This window comes from Thamnophis elegans, chromosome 3 (assembly GCF_009769535.1).
Source record: "Thamnophis elegans isolate rThaEle1 chromosome 3, rThaEle1.pri, whole genome shotgun sequence".
Classification (NCBI taxonomy): domain Eukaryota; kingdom Metazoa; phylum Chordata; class Lepidosauria; order Squamata; family Colubridae; genus Thamnophis; species Thamnophis elegans.
Genome location: NC_045543.1, coordinates 148,513,385 through 148,532,610, shown reverse-complemented (window position 1 = coordinate 148,532,610; position 19,226 = coordinate 148,513,385). Strand labels below are relative to the sequence as shown.

The 19,226-nt window shown below is 45.0% G+C and overlaps 1 protein-coding gene across 2 annotated transcripts in view; it reads left to right on the top strand.

The window, feature by feature from the left end:
* Positions 1 to 19,226, top strand: part of UBAP2 (ubiquitin associated protein 2) — a 138,091-nt gene that overhangs the window by 102,272 nt on the left and 16,593 nt on the right. Inside the window, exons 20-21 of one of the 2 annotated variants that reach the window (XM_032213384.1) lie at positions 4,949 to 5,040; positions 6,779 to 6,826. In XM_032213384.1, the coding sequence (XP_032069275.1) occupies positions 4,949 to 5,040; positions 6,779 to 6,826 (140 nt within the window). Of the gene's footprint in view, positions 1 to 4,948; positions 5,041 to 6,775; positions 6,827 to 19,226 lie in introns of both variants that reach the window. The other variant, XM_032213382.1, reaches the window with a different exon arrangement.

Here is a 19,226-nt window from a genome sequence, read left to right as displayed (position 1 = left end):
AGAAATTTTGGGCTCAATTGTGGTCAAAAGCCGAGGACTATCTGTATGGGATTTCTTCCAGAAGATATCAGTGTGAATTAGGGTTCCCCATATCTTCTGATTCCCCTTCAGGGTGGGAAGCTCTGGATTCAAATTCAGCTGTTTTGAGATGTTTGTTCCGAAGATTGATGAAAGTTGAAGTTTGAGGCTTTTCAGCATAAATTTTGCCATCAAAAATCAGAGAAGGTTGTTTTGCAAAATCTTTTTTACCTTCCACAGGAATTTCTGGCAGCCTTTTGCAGAAATAATTGCTTTTTTTTTTTTTTTTTTCAATTTTCACTGGGTGGACTTTTATTTTCAGCAAACTCTTCCTGCCTCTCTTGACTTTATTTTCACTTCATACAGTACAGGTAGTCCTCAAGTTACAACTGTTCATTTAGTGACCGTTCAAAGTTACAACGGCAATGGGGAAAAAATGAGTTAGGAAAGTTTTTCACACCTACAACCATTTTTAGCATCCCCATGGGCACGTGATCAAAACTCGGATGCTTGGCAACCGACTCATATTTATGACGGTTACAGCGTCCCGGGGTCACGCGATCCCCTTTTGCAACCTTCTGAGAACCTATGGAGTCAACGGGGAAGCCAGAGTCACTTAACAACCATGTCACTCATTTAACAACGGCAGTGATTCACTTAAAAAGCTGTGGCAAGAAAGCTTGTAAAACGGGGCACAACTTGCTTAGCAACAGAATGTTTGTGCTGACTTGTGGTCGTAAGTCGAGGATTGCCTGTACTCTCAGCTGTCTAAATTTCAAGGAGATTTTTCCACTTTTGGTTTGCTCTTAAGCCCCCCCCCCCTGTGTGGGGTGCTTCAGGGACCTGCTCTCCACCCCTCCTTTTATTCAATGTGTGCATGAAATCATTGCTCCACAGGTGCTTTTTGCAAAAGGCAACTGGACTTTCCTTCCTTCCTTCCTTCTTTCTTTCTTTCTATCTGTCTTTTCTCTATTTTTCTTTCTCCCTCTTTCTCTTTTTCTTTCTTTCTCTCTCCTCCATCCCAACATTTTGCTTCTCATCCAAGAACTGAAGAAGCTTCTTAGATGAGAAGCAAAACGTCTTCAAGGAAAAGCAAAGGAAGTCCAGTTGCCTTTTGAAAAAGCTTGCTCCTTCCTTCCTTCCTTCCTTCCTTCCTTCCTTCCTTCCTTCCTTCCTTCCTTCCTTCCTTCCTTCCCTCCCTCCCTCCCTCCCTCCCTCTCTCCCTCTCTCCCTCCTAACATTTTGCTTCTCATCTAAGAACCTTCTACAGTTCATCCAAGAACTGAAGAATCTTCTTGGATAAGAAGCGAGACATCTTAAAGCCAAAACTGTTTCCAAAAGTCCTGTTGCCTTTTGAAAAAGCACCTCTGGGAGAACTATGACCTGGGTGATGGAGAACCTCCATAGACGTGAAACCAATGGGTGAAGTCATCCATCGATTTGGGGCTCGATGGATATATCTATATATATTTTGATCCCCGGGTCAGACAGGTGGGCCTGCCAGGTTTCCGTCCCAGTCCTTGGAGACTCTGCGCCTCATCTCCCACTCAAACCTACCTCAAGGCTTTGAGTCAGCGGTGAAATCTAAAAAACATTTCCTACCGGTTCTGTGGGCGTGGCTTGGTGGGGGCTTCATGTGACTGGGTGGGTGTGGCTATGTAGTCACATCACTGGGGGGGTGGGCGGGGTCAAAAGACAGAAGCTCACTTTAACAATGTCCTGCTGGAGCAGGGGGTTGGACTAGATGACCTCCAGGTCTCTTCCATCCCTGGATTGCTGTGCTTTTTCAAGGAATCCTCTGAAGCTGCGTCTAGTGACAGATTTGTGCTCCTTCCTCCCTCTCCTTTTTCCCTCCCTCCCTCCCTCTCTCTTTTGCAGCAAACGCCCCCCCCCCCTCCGCTTTTTAAAGCATTTTTCCCCTGCCTCTTTGCTCGAACCGGTAGGGGGAAAATGCTTTTAAAAGCAGGGGGGAAAAGCTTCCGACAATCGCAAGGCTCACAGCTGATCCGCCCGATCCTGGGAAGCTTTTTTAAACTACCGGTTGGCAGAACCAAAGCGGGCCGAACGGGGCAGGATTTCATCCCTGTTTTGGTTGCTTGGGCCAACCAGGATTGGGGACATTCCACCTCTTGACCTTGGATGGAATACAGGTAGTCCTCAACTTATAACCACTCATTTAGTGACATTCAACGTTACGACGACACTGAAAAAGTGACCTATCGCCATTTTTCACACCTGGAACCATTGCAGCTTCCCCATGGTCACATGATCAAAGTCTAGAGGCTTGGCAACTGACATGTACTTATGGCGGTTGCTTGTCCCAAGGTCCTACGATTCCCTTTTCACGACCTTCTGACAAGCCGAGTCAATGGGGAAGCCCGAGTCACTTAACAACCGTGTGACTCACTTACCAACGGCAGCAATTCACGTAATCGTTGTGGCAAGAAAGGTCATAAAATGAGTCAAAGTTCGCATAATACCCGTCTCGCTTAGCAACAGAAATTTTGGGGCTCAATTCTGGTCGTAAGTTGAGGACTACCTATAGCACTTCCTTATTTGTGAATGGCATATAATCCTGGACTCTCAGCTACTAAATCAGCAGGTGGCAGCTGAGGCCAGGAAGATTTGCTCTGGGGTCCTTATCTGGTGTGCCAGTTGGGCCCCTCTCTCAATTGGGAGGTTTGTCAGGCAGTAACTCACTTCATGGCTGGACTTTTGCAACGCAGTGTACATGGGGCTGCCCTTAAAAACTATCCAGAAGTTCTAAATGCTCCAGAGTGCAGTGACCCAAGAAGGAAAGAGGGTACAAATTCTTGCAAATTCTCTTCTTGTGTCTATATAGCCTTGCAAGGAAAATGTTCTCGAAGGAACAGCCTGTCTGCCCAGCTGCTTTAGAATACCAGAGTTGGACGGGACCTTGGAGGTCTTCTAGTCCAACCCCCTGCTCAAGAAGGAGACTCTGTACCACTTCAGACAAAGGGTTGTCCAGTCTCTTCTTAAAAACGTCCAGTAATGGAGCACCCACAACTTCTGGTGGCAACTTCTGTTCCACTGGTTAATTTTCTCACTCGGGAAATTTCTGCTCTCCCTCTGGAACGGCATCCGTGGCCTTTAACTAGGATGGGTGTCCCCCCCACTTTTCAGAACCAGGTTGTGCTCCTGTGGTGGCCCTGTTTTGTCAATACTGTCATTCTATTTTTATCATTTTAAGTCTCACCTTCTCTTATGCACAACCCAGGGTTGCTGGGAATCGGACAATGCATCAATCGAATAATAATAATAAACAGATTTCTCATTTCCCAGTTAAATTTCCCAGTTAAATTTATAGCTAACGATGATGGAATTGATCATTGTTAGCTATAAATTTAACTGCAGGAGCCTCCACAACGGATGATTTTGGATAGTGCTGAAGGCACCGGGTGGAAGTTGCGTTCCATTGTGAGTTTGAAAGCACAGGAAGTCCTCAACTTACAAACATTCATTTAGTGTCCAAAGTTACAACGGCATGAAAAAAGTGACTTAGGATCATTTTCCTGCACTTTCGACCGTTGCAATATCCGTCTGGCCAAAATTCAGATGCTTGGCAACCGACTCACATTTATGACGGTTGCGTGATTCCCCTTTTGGACCTTCCAACAAACAAAGTCCATGGGGAAGCCGTATTCACTTAGCGACCGAGCTACTGCAGTGATTCAGTTAACGATCCTGGCAAGGCAGGCTGGAAAACGGGGCAAAACTCAACTGTCTTCCTTAACAATGAAGATTTTTAGGCACAGTTGTGGCCGTAAATCGAGGACTCCTTGCGACCTGCTTCATTTGACGGTCAGGAAAAAAAATAAAAAGATCTCCCAACACGTAACCTGTGAGGTTTCCCCCTACAAGGTTACGTTAAGTTGGTCTGCGGTTGTCAGCACTCCTCCATTGAATAATTAGGAAAGAAAACCACGAGACTCCATTGATAGAAATCAAGTGTACTTTTACTAATTATAAATGATCAGAAGCGTAGCAAAGCGAAGACTGATTATTTAGGCGCGAAAGCAAATGATATATAGAATAACCCATTCCCCACCCCTTGGCATCCCAGTTACAGTCCAATCATAATTCTCCCAAGTGTCAGGTGTGAGATAACGTGGAAAGGCATCACCCAGATGGAATGTCGGTGCCGTTGGCCTTGGCGGGAAACCTCCTCCGCATGCACAGTAAGACAGGCAGCAGAAACTCCAGAATCTTCCTCCAGCACAATTAGTAAATCCCTCCCAAATACCATGCCCCCCACTCCCCGTTTCAATGGCAGCTGAAGCAGCAGCAAAGCAGAGGCTGACAGCGGTGATCTGAGAAGACTTCCGGTGAAAAGAGAGAGCAAAACGGAATTTGGGGGGGGGAGATTGGGTTGGACGGGGGTCTCGGATCCAAGGTGATCCACTGGGTCTCTTCTTGCTTAGCGCCACCTCTTCTTCGTTGCCTCTTTTGTCTGTCGTGATCGGAAGTAACGCCAAACTTTCCCGAAATGCCACCGTTTGACCCTCCCTCTTCTTTCCCCATTTGTGGAAGGGGGTGTTTTGTTTTAAAGGTGTTTTTATTTACTTTTTGTTATATATTTTAACTCCTTTTGGGTTGCTTGGATTTTCCCCCATTTACATCTTCACTTACGCATAATTCGTCTCACATCATATTTCCATTTCACATTTCATCCGTCTTCCTAACCTATAAACAATCTCACGATTTGCCCCGCCAAGTTAATCAGATGTAAACATTTCGTTTCCGTCTGTTATTCTGCTTTGCTATCCATAACGTATATCCTCAAATTTAATTTTGTATGGTAAACATTTCACTTGGTTAATTATCCACAGTTAATAGTATTGATCCGTTTCCCTCACTCGTATCAGCTGCCTTCCGTTGTCAACCTCAAGGTGTCTCTTTTGATTCGCAGGCAAAGCGCCCCCCAACCTGCCCCAAGGCGTGCCACCCTTGTTGCATAACCAGTATTTTGTGGGACCCGGAGGACTCCTGCCTGCCTACCCAGTAAGCTATGCCCTCGTGCCGCCTTCCCTCCCTTGCCGTGCCCTGAGCCACCAGTTATGGGGAGGGGTGTGTGTGTGGGGGGGGGGGATGTCAGCCTGGGCCCTGTCCCTTCCCGACCCCTCGGTTGCAAGGATCCTGGCACAAATTGGTCGGTGGGGGGGGGGCTTACGTGCAAAGGAGACACCCCCCCCCCCCCGTGAGACCTAGTCAGGTACAAGACACTCCCCGCCCCCCATGGTCTGCCCTTATGAAATCAAGGGGGATCTACTTTGGCCTTTGATGTCGTCAGTGTAGAAGAATAGAAGGGTCCTTGTGTAATGTTGAAGTCGGTCGCAGGGAAGGCAGGTTTATGCTTCCATGCTTTTGAGTTAATGCTGGAGCCCATTTTCTCTCCCCTCTCACCCCACCTCTGTCCCTCCCCCATATCTCTTTCCCTCTCTCTTTTCCTTCCTCTCTCTGTCTCTCCCCCCTTTCCCTTTCCTCCTCTGTCCCTCCCACTCTCTCCCTCTCCATCTTCTCTCTCTCTCCTGCTCCCACTCCATCCTCCTCTCCTTTGCTCTCCCCTTTCCCTCCATCTTTTTCCTCTCCCCCCTCCCTCCCCCTCCCTTTCTCTCCCACTCTCTCCCTCCCTCTCCCTCTTCTCTCTCTCCTTCCGTCTCCTCCTCTCTCCCTCCTCTCTCTCCATCTTCTCCCTGTCTCCCGCTCCCTCCCCCTTTCCCCTCTCCCTTTCTCTCTCATTCTCTCCCTCCCTCCGTCTCTTTTTCTCTCACTCTGTCTCCCCCTGACCCCCTCTGTCCCTCCCTCTCCTTCTCTCTCCCTCCCTCTCCCTTTCCCTCCCTCCTTCTCTCTGTCTTTCTACCTCCCCCCTCTCGCCCTCTGTCCCTTCCCCTCCTTCCCCCTCTCTCTGTTCCTACCCTCTCCTTCCCCCTCCCTTCCTCTCTCCCTCCCTCTCTCTGTTCCTCCACCTCTCTCTCCCCCTCCCTCCCTCCCCAGAATATGTGCATTGGATTGTTCCACATATATAAAAATGTAGCATATAAATACAAGGTGTGGAACAGATGAATACATTCTGGAGAGGGAGAGGGAGGAGGAGAGAGAGGGGGGAGAGGGAGGGAGGAAGGGGGGCTCCAGCACCATCCAGAAAGCTTGGAAGAATAAACCTTTGGTCCCGGTGACCCACTCGGATTGGATCCTGCCGTGCCTGCAGAGTCTGCTGGGTTGATATTTCCTGGGGGATATTTTTGCTCCGAAGAAAGAGATGCCACGAATTGAATCTGGAGACATGGAGGCCAGTTAGAATCCTGTCTATGGGTTATACACCATGGGCCCCTATAGAATTCAGAGAACAAGCACAGACGAGGAAGCCCTCCATTCCCAAGTCATCCCTGACCTGGACCTTCTTGGGCAGCCCAAGGCTGACTCAGAACTTACTGGATTTGCAGTGGGGCCCTTGGTGATCTCTGAGCTTGGTTTTTCCCTTGCAGACATTTAATTAGCCAACTAGGTAACATCATCAATGCTAGAAAGGAGGGGGGGGGGGGGGTTGCAGAGTAAAGGAGGAAGAGGAAGAGGGAGGAGGACTGTGGGGTCCTTGGTGCTCTCTGTGCTTGGTTGGTTTGTTGCAGATCTTTCATGACCCAACTAGGTAACGCCATCAGTGCTGGAAGGGAGGGTGGTTTGTGGAGGGAAACACCCATCTCGTGATATTTCCATGTGTGCTTTTCCTGTCTTTAAGCAGATTTATGGTTATGACGATCTTCAGATGCTCCAATCCAGGCTGCCTATGGTAAGTCACCTTTTCAATTGATGCTTTTCGCACTTTTACGGGGATTTAAAGATATAATTGTATATGGAAAGTGGCGTCTAAGTTTCAGCCTCCCCGTGTCTTTAATTGCCAAGAACAGGGAAGGTTTCCAGCCTTGGCAATGCTGATTGTTTTCAATAAAAGCTTACAAATTGTCGAGGGAGGCCGACGTCATGCTTGCAACCAGACGAGATTTCCTTTCACACCGCTACTTTATCTTGAACTTCATGTATGACTTTCTCCTTCTCACCCAAAAGGCTGGAGAAAGGGAAACTGTTGTGTCACACAATTGCATGCTCAGAGTTGTTTCAACTGGGAGTATTTATTGCGGTACCAGCCTTCACACAAAGAAGCATTTACTGCCTCGTTTATAAAAGGATAACAAGACTTGGAAGGGACCTGGGAGGCCTTCTAGTCCAACCCCCTGATCAAGCAGGAGGCCCCTATACCGCTTCAGACAAATGGCTGTTCAGTCTCTTCTTCAAAGCCTCCAGTGATGGAGCACCCACAACTTCTGGAGGCAAGCTGTTCCACTGGTTAATTGTCCTCACTATCAGGAAATTTCTCCTTAGTTCTAGGTTGCTTCTCTCCTTAGTTTCCACCCATTGCTTCTTGTCCTGCCCTCAGGTGCTTTGGAGAATAGTTTGACTCCCTTTTCTTTGTGGCAACCCCTGAGATATTGGAACACTGTTATCATGTCTCCCCTAGTCCTTCTTTTCATCAAACTAGACATACCCAGTTCCTGCAGCCATTCTCCGTTATATCAATATAATGGAGGGACAGGATAGCAGTCTTCCAATATTTGAGGGGCTGCCACAGAGAGGAGGGGCTCAAGCTGTTTTCCAAAACACTCGAAGGCCAGAAAGGAATAATGGAAACTGAACAAGGAGAGATTCAACCTAGAAATAAGGATAATTTTTTCTGACAGTGAGAACAATCAACCAACGGAACAAAAGTTGCCTTCGGAAGTTGCGGGAGCTTCATCCCTGGAGGCTTTCAAGAAGAGACTGGACTGCCATCTGTCAGAAATGGTGTAGGGTCTCCTGCTTGGGCAGGGGGTTGGACTAGATGACCTACAAGGTCCCTTCCAACTCTGTTAATCTGTAGCTCTACTTTACTCCATTTATTATTTTCTGCGTAGTCCCAATAAGATTCATTGCAGGGTAAGAAAGTTGTCTCCAGCACGGTAATCCATTGACCTATCAAGGAAGGTTCTTGTGTTTCTTGTGTCTCTTCTTTTTGTATAAAAGTTTTTTATTTTTAGACAGACAAACAAGACATAAAACATAAAACATAAAACCATCATCAATTATACATATTGCATGTCTTTTGGTTGCAAGCATTTGGGCATCACCGCTTTCAATTATATAAAAAAGTTACAGATTGTCCATCAAGAATGCATAGTTATGTTGTTATCATTATAGATCATATGTTCAGCTTACAATTGTTATTCCTTCATTTTAAACAAATATTCTAGAGATTAGATTCATGTATATACCAACATTCCATTGCGTCATTATTAGCCTATTTAGTAATAATATGTCTTTATAGTATCACCTATCTGATTCTATTGTTCTTACAATATGAAAGAATACTTATGAATCACCACTTTCAGTTGTATATAAAGTCACAGATTGTCCATCAAATATACATAGATACGTTGCTATCATTGTACATCATGTTCAACTACAATTGATATTCCTTCATTTTAAACAAAATATTCTAGATATTCGATTCATATATATATACCAATATTCCATTGCATCATTATAAATCTATTTAATAATAATATGTCTTTATGGTATCACCTATCTCGTTCTATTCTTACAATGTGAAAGACTTCTCCAAAAAATTTCATTTCCATGTTTTTTTATCTGATAGAACAAATCCCATACCTTATAAAATTGTTCATCTTCTTGTTCTCTAATTTTGAACGTCAATTTACACATTTCAGCACATTCCATTATTTTTCGTATAACTTTCTCCTGTGTTGGTATTTTCTCATTTTTCCAATTTTTTTGCAAATACAATTCCAGCTGCGGTTAAAACATTTATAATCAAATATTTCAGATCTTTATTATATGTTTCTGGTATGATTCCCAATAAAAAAATCTCTGGTTTAAAGTCTATGTGTTTTTGCATCATTTTCTCCAACCACGTGTAGAGACGGTGACAGGTAGGGGCACATCCTGTCGATCCCAGAGACACCCGCAGTGTCTCTGGTGATCCGGGAAAAAGCCCCTCTTGCCGGTGACTACGAGTCAGCCATTAGGCTCCAGGAACTGCTGACAGCTCCGTAAGGCTAGGGCAGGAGAGAAGCATGTTGTTTTGGTGAGAGTTTTAAATTTCTTTTTCTCTATTGGAGAGAGAATACCCTAAATCTGGAGATTTAATTTAAAATAAAGATTGATGAGAAAGTAAGCGGCGGACTTAAGGCACGGTCAATTGAAGGTTTCCTTTTTTCCCTTTTTATTGTCGGAAGCGGATCGGACTCTCATTGTAAATCACTTTATAAATTGGACTGGCTCTTTGCGATTTTTTTAACTTTCTTCATTGGACTCTTTGGAAACATTGATATAATTAAGTTTTAACTGTCTAAGAATTTCTTCTTCTTTTTTTTAACTTTTGCTTAATGAACGATTGTATTTCCCTTTTCCTGGCTTTCCTTTTTCTATTTCTTCTTTAAAAAAAATAAAAGACTAAGACTGAGTGGGAAACAAGTATCCCTGCCACCTAGTGGATTTGAAACAATGTTTTTATTTTTGCATGAAGGTTTGGAGAGAAGCTGTTCTTTTCAAGGCTACTTAGCCAAGGCTTGATAGTGAGAGGAACACAGTTGTTTATACAGGTGTTCCTTGTAAGCTTTCAGTGCCTGGAAATTTACCTTGAAAGAATAAATAAATTTTTTTTAAAGGAAAGCCCAGAGTGACCTCGGAAAGGCTTTCACCTTATAAAAGCTTTGAACTCTTTTTATTCTCTTTTTGGTGGCGGTGTTTACCTTACTCTTATGGAAGCTGTGACTCCTCTCTGTCTCCTTTTTCCTTTTTGAATTTTTCTTTCTTTTTTCTTCTGAGTCATTTGTTAGCTTGTTGTAAGTGAATTGGACTAAGGGAAAAATTAAATGCTTTTTTTTCCTTTTTCATAATTTTTGCATTTTCATATTTCTATATTCCTATTTGGGGATTGTTCCTTCCCCCCCTTTTTTGCCCCCCCCCTCTTTTTTTCTTTTTTCTTTTCTAATTGGAACCAATTGGATAAGGGCGTACAAGAGATTAAAGACTTTTTACCATTTTGGTTTTTTATATTATATATTTTTCCTTTTTCTCTTTTTGGCTTTTTTTTTGTATTCCCTCTTAACCCCTGTTTATTGTTCTATTTTCTATTTTCTGACCTGCCCATGGTCACTTGGGATTATAGACTGAGAAAGTAGAAGTTGCCGAGGTGGCGCAGTGGTTAAATGCAGCACTGCAGGCTACTTCAGCTGACTGCAGTTCTGCAGTTCGGCTGTTCAAATCTCACCGGCTCAAGGTTGACTCAGCCTTCCATCCTTCCGAGGTGGGTAAAACGAGGACCCGGATTGTTGTTGGGGGCAATATGCTGACCCTGTAAACCGCTTAGAGAGGGCTGAAAGCCCTATGAAGTGGTATATAAGTAACTGCTATTGCTATAAGGTGCTGTAGGTGGGATTGAAATAAAAGAAGGTGGCGTTGATATTAGAGAACCGAGATCAACTAGATCTACAAACCCTACTTATAAAATATAAACGTGGAAGAGTAAAAAATGATTACAATCAACATAAATGGATTTAACTCAGCAATTGAAAGAAGAAGAATATTTCATAAATTAGAAAAATTAAAATTGGACATAATCTGTCTACAAGAAGTACATATTCAAAAACAATATGAATACTTATTGGCGCAGCCAAAACTTGGGGAAATATTAACCGCATTGGCAAGCTGTAAGAAAAGAGGAGTGATCTTTTACATTAAAGATACAATTCCAGCTAAACCAATTTATACAGATGAAGATGGAAGAATGCTGATGGTGGAAATTATGGACAACACTAAGAAAATACTTTTAATTGCAATTTATGCTCCTAACGATAAACAAGATGAATTCTTTAGAAAACTACACAGGAAAATAATTGATTTGGACTATGCTGATATTTGTACGATGGGAGATTTTAATGGAATTGTAGATGAGAATATGGATTATAAAACACAAAAAACAACAAAGCTAAATAGAAAACCACTCCCAAAATCCTTTTTTAAAATGATAGATGAAATAAATCTAAAAGATGTCTGGAGAGAAAGAAATCCCACAAAAAAACAATATACTTTCTATTCGAATAGACATTTATCATGTTCCAGAATCGACATGATATGGGCCACAACGGAATTGACTTGTAATGTGCAGGAAATTGAGATTGAAACAACTGCCTGGGCAGATCACAGGTGGAGTTGTGGCGGGGGGGATAAAAACAAGCAAAAAATGGTCTGTTTTTCGTGAAAACGGCTCCGTGCTTTGCAAAAAACAGGTCATGCATAGGTTTTGGGAGGCTTGTAGAGTGCTCCTGGGGGTTGGGGGGGGGAAGAGGCAAAAACCAGCCCCCAGGAGCACTCTGTAGGCCTCCCAAACATGTCCATTTTTGCAAAGGGGGCGGGGTTTTGGTAGGCCAAAAATGCTGTATTCGGTGTATAAGACGCACCCAGATTTTCACCCTCCTTTTGGGGGGGGGAAAGGTGCGTCTTATACTCCGAAAAATACAGTAAATGGATTTTGATGCAGGACCAAACATTCACCTGAAAAGTGAGCAAGGCAAAATGAAGAGACCCCAAGACCAACTGATGGAATAAAACCTGCCTTGAGTCCTATATGCAAGTAGTCCTCAACTTAACGACCACAATTGAGCCCAGGTTTTTAAGTGAGACATTTTTTAAAAGTGAGTTTTGCCCCAATTTACGACCTTTCTAGCCATGGTTGTTAACTGAGACACGGCAGCTGTTAAATTAATAACATGGTTGTTAAGTGAATCCGGTTTCCCCATTGACTTTGCTGGTTCGAAGGTCACAAAAGGGGAATCACGTGACACCACCACCCCCCCCGGGACACTGCAAACGTCATAAGTATGAGTCAGTGCCTCGAGTGTCTGAATTTTGATCACGTGACCATGCGGATTCTGCATCGGCCGTAAGTGGGATAAATGGTCATAAATCACTCTTATCAGGGTTGGAATGGTTGTAAGTCAAAAACCACACATAGTTTTTTTTAAAAAAAGCCCACTTTTATTTCCAAAGGCAGCATTGCAAAATATATAAATAACAGAACGCATCAAAAAGCTGTTGGAGAAATCCAGCGGATGGAGCTCGCTTCAAAATCAAAACCTTAATGCTTCCCTGTGGCTCCACCTTCAAACGGCTCTTTAATTTGATCTTCCGTTGAATGCATCCTTTAATTCAACGTCCGTATATCATTTGTGTAAAAAATAAAATAAAAGTACAAAGGCAGTGGTGAAGTCCAATAAAATAAATAAATAAATAAAATAAATAAATAAAATAAAATAAATAAATAAATAAAATAGATGAAAAACGCCCTTCAGATCTCCATTCTCTCGGTCAGCCTGTCCAGATAGATGAAGTCCACCTGGATTTCATGCCTGACAAACTCCCGGGTGCAGCCGTCCAGTCCTTTCTCTTCCAGAAAATTCCCGATGCTGCGGAAATACTTCTTCAGTTCCAGTTTGTGCATCCATTCCTCCTTCCTTCTTCCCGGCGCGGGTTTTCCTTCTCCGAGGCATCCTTGGATCCTCTGAATCTGCGCATGCAACATGGGGAGGAACCTGGAATCAAAAAAGAAATAAGAGATTTCTCCGCCATCCGGGTCTCGGTTGTCCCAAAAGGTGCTTTTTTCAAAAGGCAAACTGGAGTTTGTTTTTACCTCGAAAACATTTCGCTTCTCGTCCAAGAAGCTTCCTCAGTTCTGACTCAGCTGGAAGAAGCGCCACAGAACTGAAGCCAGAACCGAGGAATCTCCTTGGACGAGAAGCAAAAACTCTCCGAGGGAAAGTCCAGTTTCCTTTTTGAAAAAAAAACACCATTGAAAGGGATTTCTTTGAAAACGTTTCACTTCTCATCCAAGGAGCTTCCTCGCTTCTGAAGAACTGAAGAAGCTTTTTTTGGATGAGAAGCGAAACGTTTTTGAAGAAAAAAGAAAGTCACAGCACCTTTTTTGGGAGCTACCTCACAGGGGTGTTGTTGGGAGGGGTGGGAGAAGAATTGGAAAACTTAAAAGTCTTCTGCCTACCACCTTGAGCCCCTGGAGGAGTTTAAAAATAATTCTATCAGAATCCTCTCCAGTGCTTTCGGATGGCTGCAAATTTCCCCATCTATTGATTTCAATTATTACTAATAATTTCACTATTAATAATAATTCATTAATTCATAATTTATTACCAACCTCAGGTTGCCTTTGAAAAAAAGCACATTTCGGGCAAAACTATAGGATTTGAGAGGAAAAAATTAATTACTTTTCCTCAACCACTTTGTCCTACTATCTGGATCCCAGCCTACCACAGGTAGTCCTCTACTTACGACCACAGTCGAGCCCAAAAAATTATGTACCTGCTAAACGAAACATTTCTTAAGTTAAGGTTTGCCCCGTTTTATTACCTTTCTTGCCACAGCGGTTAAGTAAATCACTTGCGCTGTTCAGTTACCAACACGGTTGTTAAGTGAATTTGCCGCCTTTGGTCGCAAAAGAGGATGACGTGACCCCGGGACTCAGCAACTGCTATAAATAAGATTCAGTTGCCAAGAACCCAAATTTTGATCACGTGACCATGAAGGATGCTACAACGGTCGTATGAAAAACAGTCCTAAGTCTCTCTTTTTTTAAACTGCCGTTGTAACTTCTAACGGTCACTAAGTGAACCGTCGTAAGTCGAGGACTCCCTGTTCAGAGATACACACAAACACACCGGAGAAGAAGGAGAAGAAAAACCGGACTGACCTTTTTTGCAAGGTGGCCTTCCAGGCGACCCACCGGTGCTCATCTTTGAGGATATGCAGGAACCCCTGAAGCACCTCCAGGACGGCTTTAGTGGCCTCCCGCGGCTCTCGTATCCCGAGGATTTTTACGGGGAAACTGAACGCCGGTATCTTCCGCAGGCACTCCGCCGGAAACTTCCCCTTCATCCTCCTCAGACGCTCCACGCTCTGCCGGTTCAGTCTTCGCTGGTGCAGTTTCAGAAGGTTGCAGTTTGATCCCCAGGTGGGAGCAGCCAGCAGGAGCACCAGGCAGAGCAGCCCCATGGGCACCGGAGTCCTTTTGGAGGGCATGGTAGGGCTCAGAGCGGTTCCAGCCGTGGGTTCTGTGATGGGTCCCCCTCTGAGCTCCAGAAGCACTGAAGAGAAGGGCTCTGGCGTCCTCCTTTATGTACCTGGCAGCCCATGTTCCTTTTTCATCATTTCTCCCACCGAATTCCCCTGTTTCATTTTCAGTTTTCAATTTCAACTTCCATGGAGTTTTCCCCCCTTTTGGTGGGGCTGGTGGGGCTTGGATGCTTGTAGCTGAGATGGGGCCTCATTCTGTCTCTTCCAACCCCCAAAGTGATATTTCCCCCCCACCCCAAAAGACCCCCACCCCAAAAGACCCCCACCCCAATAGCCAACATTGCGAGGATATCCTGGAGGTTTCATTGCTTGCAAGTCAACCCTTGAGACTTGCAATGCATCGGTAGACTCTGACTTAACAGCGGTTCACTTAATGACCGTGGCGCAGGAAAAAAAGTGACTTACGACCGTTTTCCACATTGCAGCGTCCCCATAGTCACGCCATTTACATTTGGATGCTTGGCAACTGACTCACATTTATGACGATTGACGGGGGTCGCACGATCACCTTTCGCAGTTGGATGTCATCAGGGGTGGGTTTCAGGCGGTTCGCGGCGGTCCCCGCGAACCGGTTGGTCGGCGAACCCGGAAGTAAGTAACTTCCAGGAACGCCGAAGAGTCCACCCGCCCGCCCGCGTTTCTTACCCGGTTTTGACGAGTTCTGCGCTTCCACGCATGCGCAGGACGCATACAGCGCCTGCGCGATCCTCCAGGAGCAGCTGGAGCATCGCACAGACGCTAGTACGCATGCGTGCATTGCGCGCGTGCACGAGGACGCCGCCGGCCCCGTTCCAACCGAACCGGTTGGAACGGGGCGAGAAACCCACCCCTGGATGTCATGGATCTTCAGCAGGGGGAGGTGAGAAGACATCACTTCTGATCCCGTTCCCGACATCGTTCCTTATCAAGCAAAGTCTGGAGTATATTGAAACCAGATAGATTAAAAGTTAAAAAATAATAAAAAATAAAAAGGAAAAAATAAAGGAAAAAAAAGAAAAGAATAATTAAAAAATAAAAGGGGGAAACCCCCCCCCCCAAAAAAAGAAAAATCAATAAACTCTCTACCTTAAACTCAGCTTCCCATCAATATTAACACTTAAACAATGTACATCATTCCTAATCTCAATCAATTTATTACTTGCAGGATTTTCTTTCCAAATTGTTGTTAGTTTACCGAAATATAAAGGAAAATAAAAACACTCAGAAACCAGAGGAAGGAAAAAGGGAATGTTAAAAGGGTGGAAGAGTGGAGGCTGTAAGTTTGTTTTTATTCCACTGTGTTAAAAAGAGTTGGAATCCAATGCTAGTTTTCCCTTATTTTTTTTTAATTTTCTTTTGTATTTTATATTTTTTATTTCCCCCCCTTAATTCGATGTTTTCTTTTAAAAATAAATTGCGAACGCTGCTACCCGTCGCGCCATTGTTTATTAAATACTTGGCAGCGTTCATTCCTTGGCATTGCCCTGGATTCTTTCTTCTTTTTTTTTTTCCTTTTTCCTTTTTTTCCTTTTTTTCCTTTTTGGGAAATTCCAACTTTGGAATTAAGAAAATGAGATACTGAAAACAAAAGAGACTCGAAAATGAAAGCGGGGAGGGTGGGGGGGAAAAGACTGCTCCAAATATGGGCAAGGAAGTAAATGACTCAATCTCTCCTTGGGATGTTTTCATTGCAGCCACAACTGTGAATGTGATGCAAGGAAGATTTGTGCAAATAGCAAGGCCTGCTTCTTAACTTGCGTGCTCTTCCCAAGAATGCAAAAACGAAGCAGGAGGAAAAAGGCAGCCTGCCAAGAATTAAATAGGAAATGCTCATGGCCGCGATTCTCTAAATCCGGGGTGTCCAAACTTGGAAACTTTAAGACTTGTGGACTTCAACTCCCAGAATTCCACAGCCAGCCATGCTTGAAGTCTGCAAGTCTTAAAGTTCCCAAGTTTGGACACCTCTGCTCTAAATATTACTGAATTACTTAGCCTCATCCTGCTGTGCTTCCTACAATGACCCCCAAAATGATAATTTGACTCTGTTCTTCAGAGTAGGCAAAACAATAAACCACAAATGGAAACTATTCAAGGTGAGAAGCAATCTGGAACTATGGAGATATTTCTTGAGAGTGAGGATAATTAACCAGTGGAACGACTTGCCACCAGGTGTTGTGGGTGCTCCATCACTGGAGGTTTTTAAGAAGAGACAGTCCATTTGTCTGGAATGGTCCAGGGCCGTGGTGGTGAACCTATGGCATGGTGGGCACAGGTGGCACACAGAGACCTCTCTGCGGGCGTGCCCAACATTGCCCAGGTCAGATCTCCATGGCGTTTCTTTTGTGAGCTTCTCTTTCCCTGCAAATGACGGAACAGAGGCTCACGAAAGAAAAAAAAATCTTCCTGCTACACTGCTGGTGTTGGGATGCCCCCATCAACCAGCTGGTCTTCGGATCTCTGCTGCGCATGCATGCATGTCCGTGTGCATGTCCGCGCATGTGTGCATGCCCGCGCATCTATGCATTCACACATGTGCACCCAACGTTCAGTTTGGGCACTCGGTGTTTAAAAGGTTCGCCATCACTGGCATGGGGGTCTCCTGCTTGAGCAGGGGGTTGGACTCGATGACCTCCAAGGTTCCTTCCCAAGGAGCCGAGGTGGCGCAGTGGTTAGGGGGCAGTACTGCAGGCCACTTCAGCTGACTGTTATCTGCAGTTCAGCGGTTCAAATCACACCAGGCTCAAGGTTGACTCAGCCTTCCATCCTTCCGAGGTGGGTGAAATGAGGACCCAGACTGTGGGGGCGACTCTGTAAACCGCTTAGAGAGGGCTGAAAGCCCTATGAAGCGGTATATAAGTCTGCTATTGCTAACTCTGATATTCTGTTATTTAATGGAGGGAAGCTTCTCAGAGGAATTGTCAACCTAAAACAGGGGTCGGCAACCTTAAACACTCAAAGAGCCATTTGGACCCGTTTCCCACAGAAAAGGAAACACCGGAGCCACAGAAACTCCTTCCCGTGCCTGTTTCCTGAGCGCTCACAAAACTAGCATATGTAGTTGAATTAAAGGTTCTGTTTTCTTCCAAAAGCTTCTCTTTTCTTGGATTTATGCATGGTAAAAGCTCAATAAATCGCCTGCTGGCCGGAGTCTCACATTGGTGGTTGGGACACATAGTTTGAGCAGCAGGGAGCTGCAGCAGAGGGATGAAAGAGCCACATGCGGCTCCAGAGCCCCAGGTTGCTCACCCCTGAGCTAGAATTAAGGAGACATTTCCTGACAGTGAGGACAATTAACCAGTGGAACATCTTCCCACCAGAAGTTGTGGGGGCTCCATCACTGGAGGTTTCTAAGAGGAAACTGGACAGCCACTTGTCTCTGATTGTATAGGGTCTCCTGCTTGAGCAGGGGGTTGGACTAGAAGACCTCCAAGGTCCCTTCCAGCTCTGTCTTATTCTCTTATTCTTCCTATTTCTCTGCTGCAAGAGCTTCTAGAGCTGCAGGAGGCTCCAGCTTAAAAAACATGGTCTCAGTTTGCTCAGATTCCAGGGTCATTGGAGGGAACCACAAGATGTGTACCGTCTTGTTGTTGTTTTTTTTAAATCAAGATAGATTTTAACAACATCAATACGGTGATTTTTAAATGCTGTTTACTTGATTCAAAGCAAAGAATTCTTGTTTTCTTTGACGCTTGCATTGTAAGTCCGTCAGAACTTTGAACTGTCACTAAGGGACTGGACGTAACTCAAGGACTACCTATAGTCTAGGCCAGTGATGGGCAACCTTTTTGGTGTGGTGTGTCAAAAATCGGCAAAAAATCGAGCATAACTCGCGTTGTGTGTCACTTCGACAAAAACATAATTTTGTGCAATTTATAGTTTAAACTACAAAAATGTATAATTGCAATATATAATTGTATTTAATAAACCAAAAACAAATTATTTAACATACCTGCTTAGTAACTTCTTTGTTCATCAGTCGATTTCATATGTTGCCCTTGATATTATTGAACTTGTTTGGGGTGCCGTGAACCAGGGCTGTGGAGTCGGCTGCTTCCAGCTCCACGTCCTCATCAACATGCCGCTCCAGCCCGCCCCAAGAGAACTCAGATATTCTCTTAATAATTGCATCTTTATTCTGCATATCGTGAAATAGAACTGGCGCACATCTTAGGAGAGTTTCTTTAATAAATTCTTCCTCATTAAGCGCTTTTGCATGCTGAGCTATGGAGTGAGCAATGCTCAAACTTGCAGAGTTTAAATTTGTAGAGCCTTTCATAAATAAACAGCGCACTGTTCCCGCGCTCCTCTCCTGCGGGTCCTCCCTCGCCGCGCTGATGACGTGTGTGCACATGGCACGCACGCCTTACCAGCAGCCCCTGCGCTCAGAAAGGGGCGGCGGCGATACAGTAAGTGAGTGTGGGCGGGGGAGATCACACCTCCCGCCCCCCCCCCCCCCCCGTTCCTCCAGCACAGATTATTTCATCCTCGGCGGCCGTGCAGGAGCCGAGGATGAATCGCATGAAATCCTGTGCGTGTCACCCCAAATGGCTACGCGTGTCAGCACTGACACGCGTGTCATAGGTTCGCCATCACTGGTCTAGGCCCATGATGGCCAACCTATGGGACGCGTGCCCGAAGTGGCAAGTGGAGCCATGTCGCCTGCGTGGCGGCGCCCATTTCTCTTCTGGGTTCCTGGGGCCCAGGCACACGCAACAGTCCGGCTTGCCTCTGTGCGTGGGGCAGTGGCGGAAACAGGAGGAGCGGGCCTTCCGTGAGCATGCGTGCCGACCAGCTGATCGGTGCGTGCGCATGTGCGGCAGTAGCCCAAACACTTGAAGAACCTGAAGAAACCAGACGTTCATTTTCTAGCACTGCTGGATGCCCCCTGGGCAGCTCCTCTTCTGGGTGGGGGCCTAGATGGGCACCCTCCCTGGTCTAGGCTGTAATCTGGCTTTAGAAAGAGAGGCAACCACCATCCTCCTTGGCAACCATTCGAGGTGACAACAGCCCTG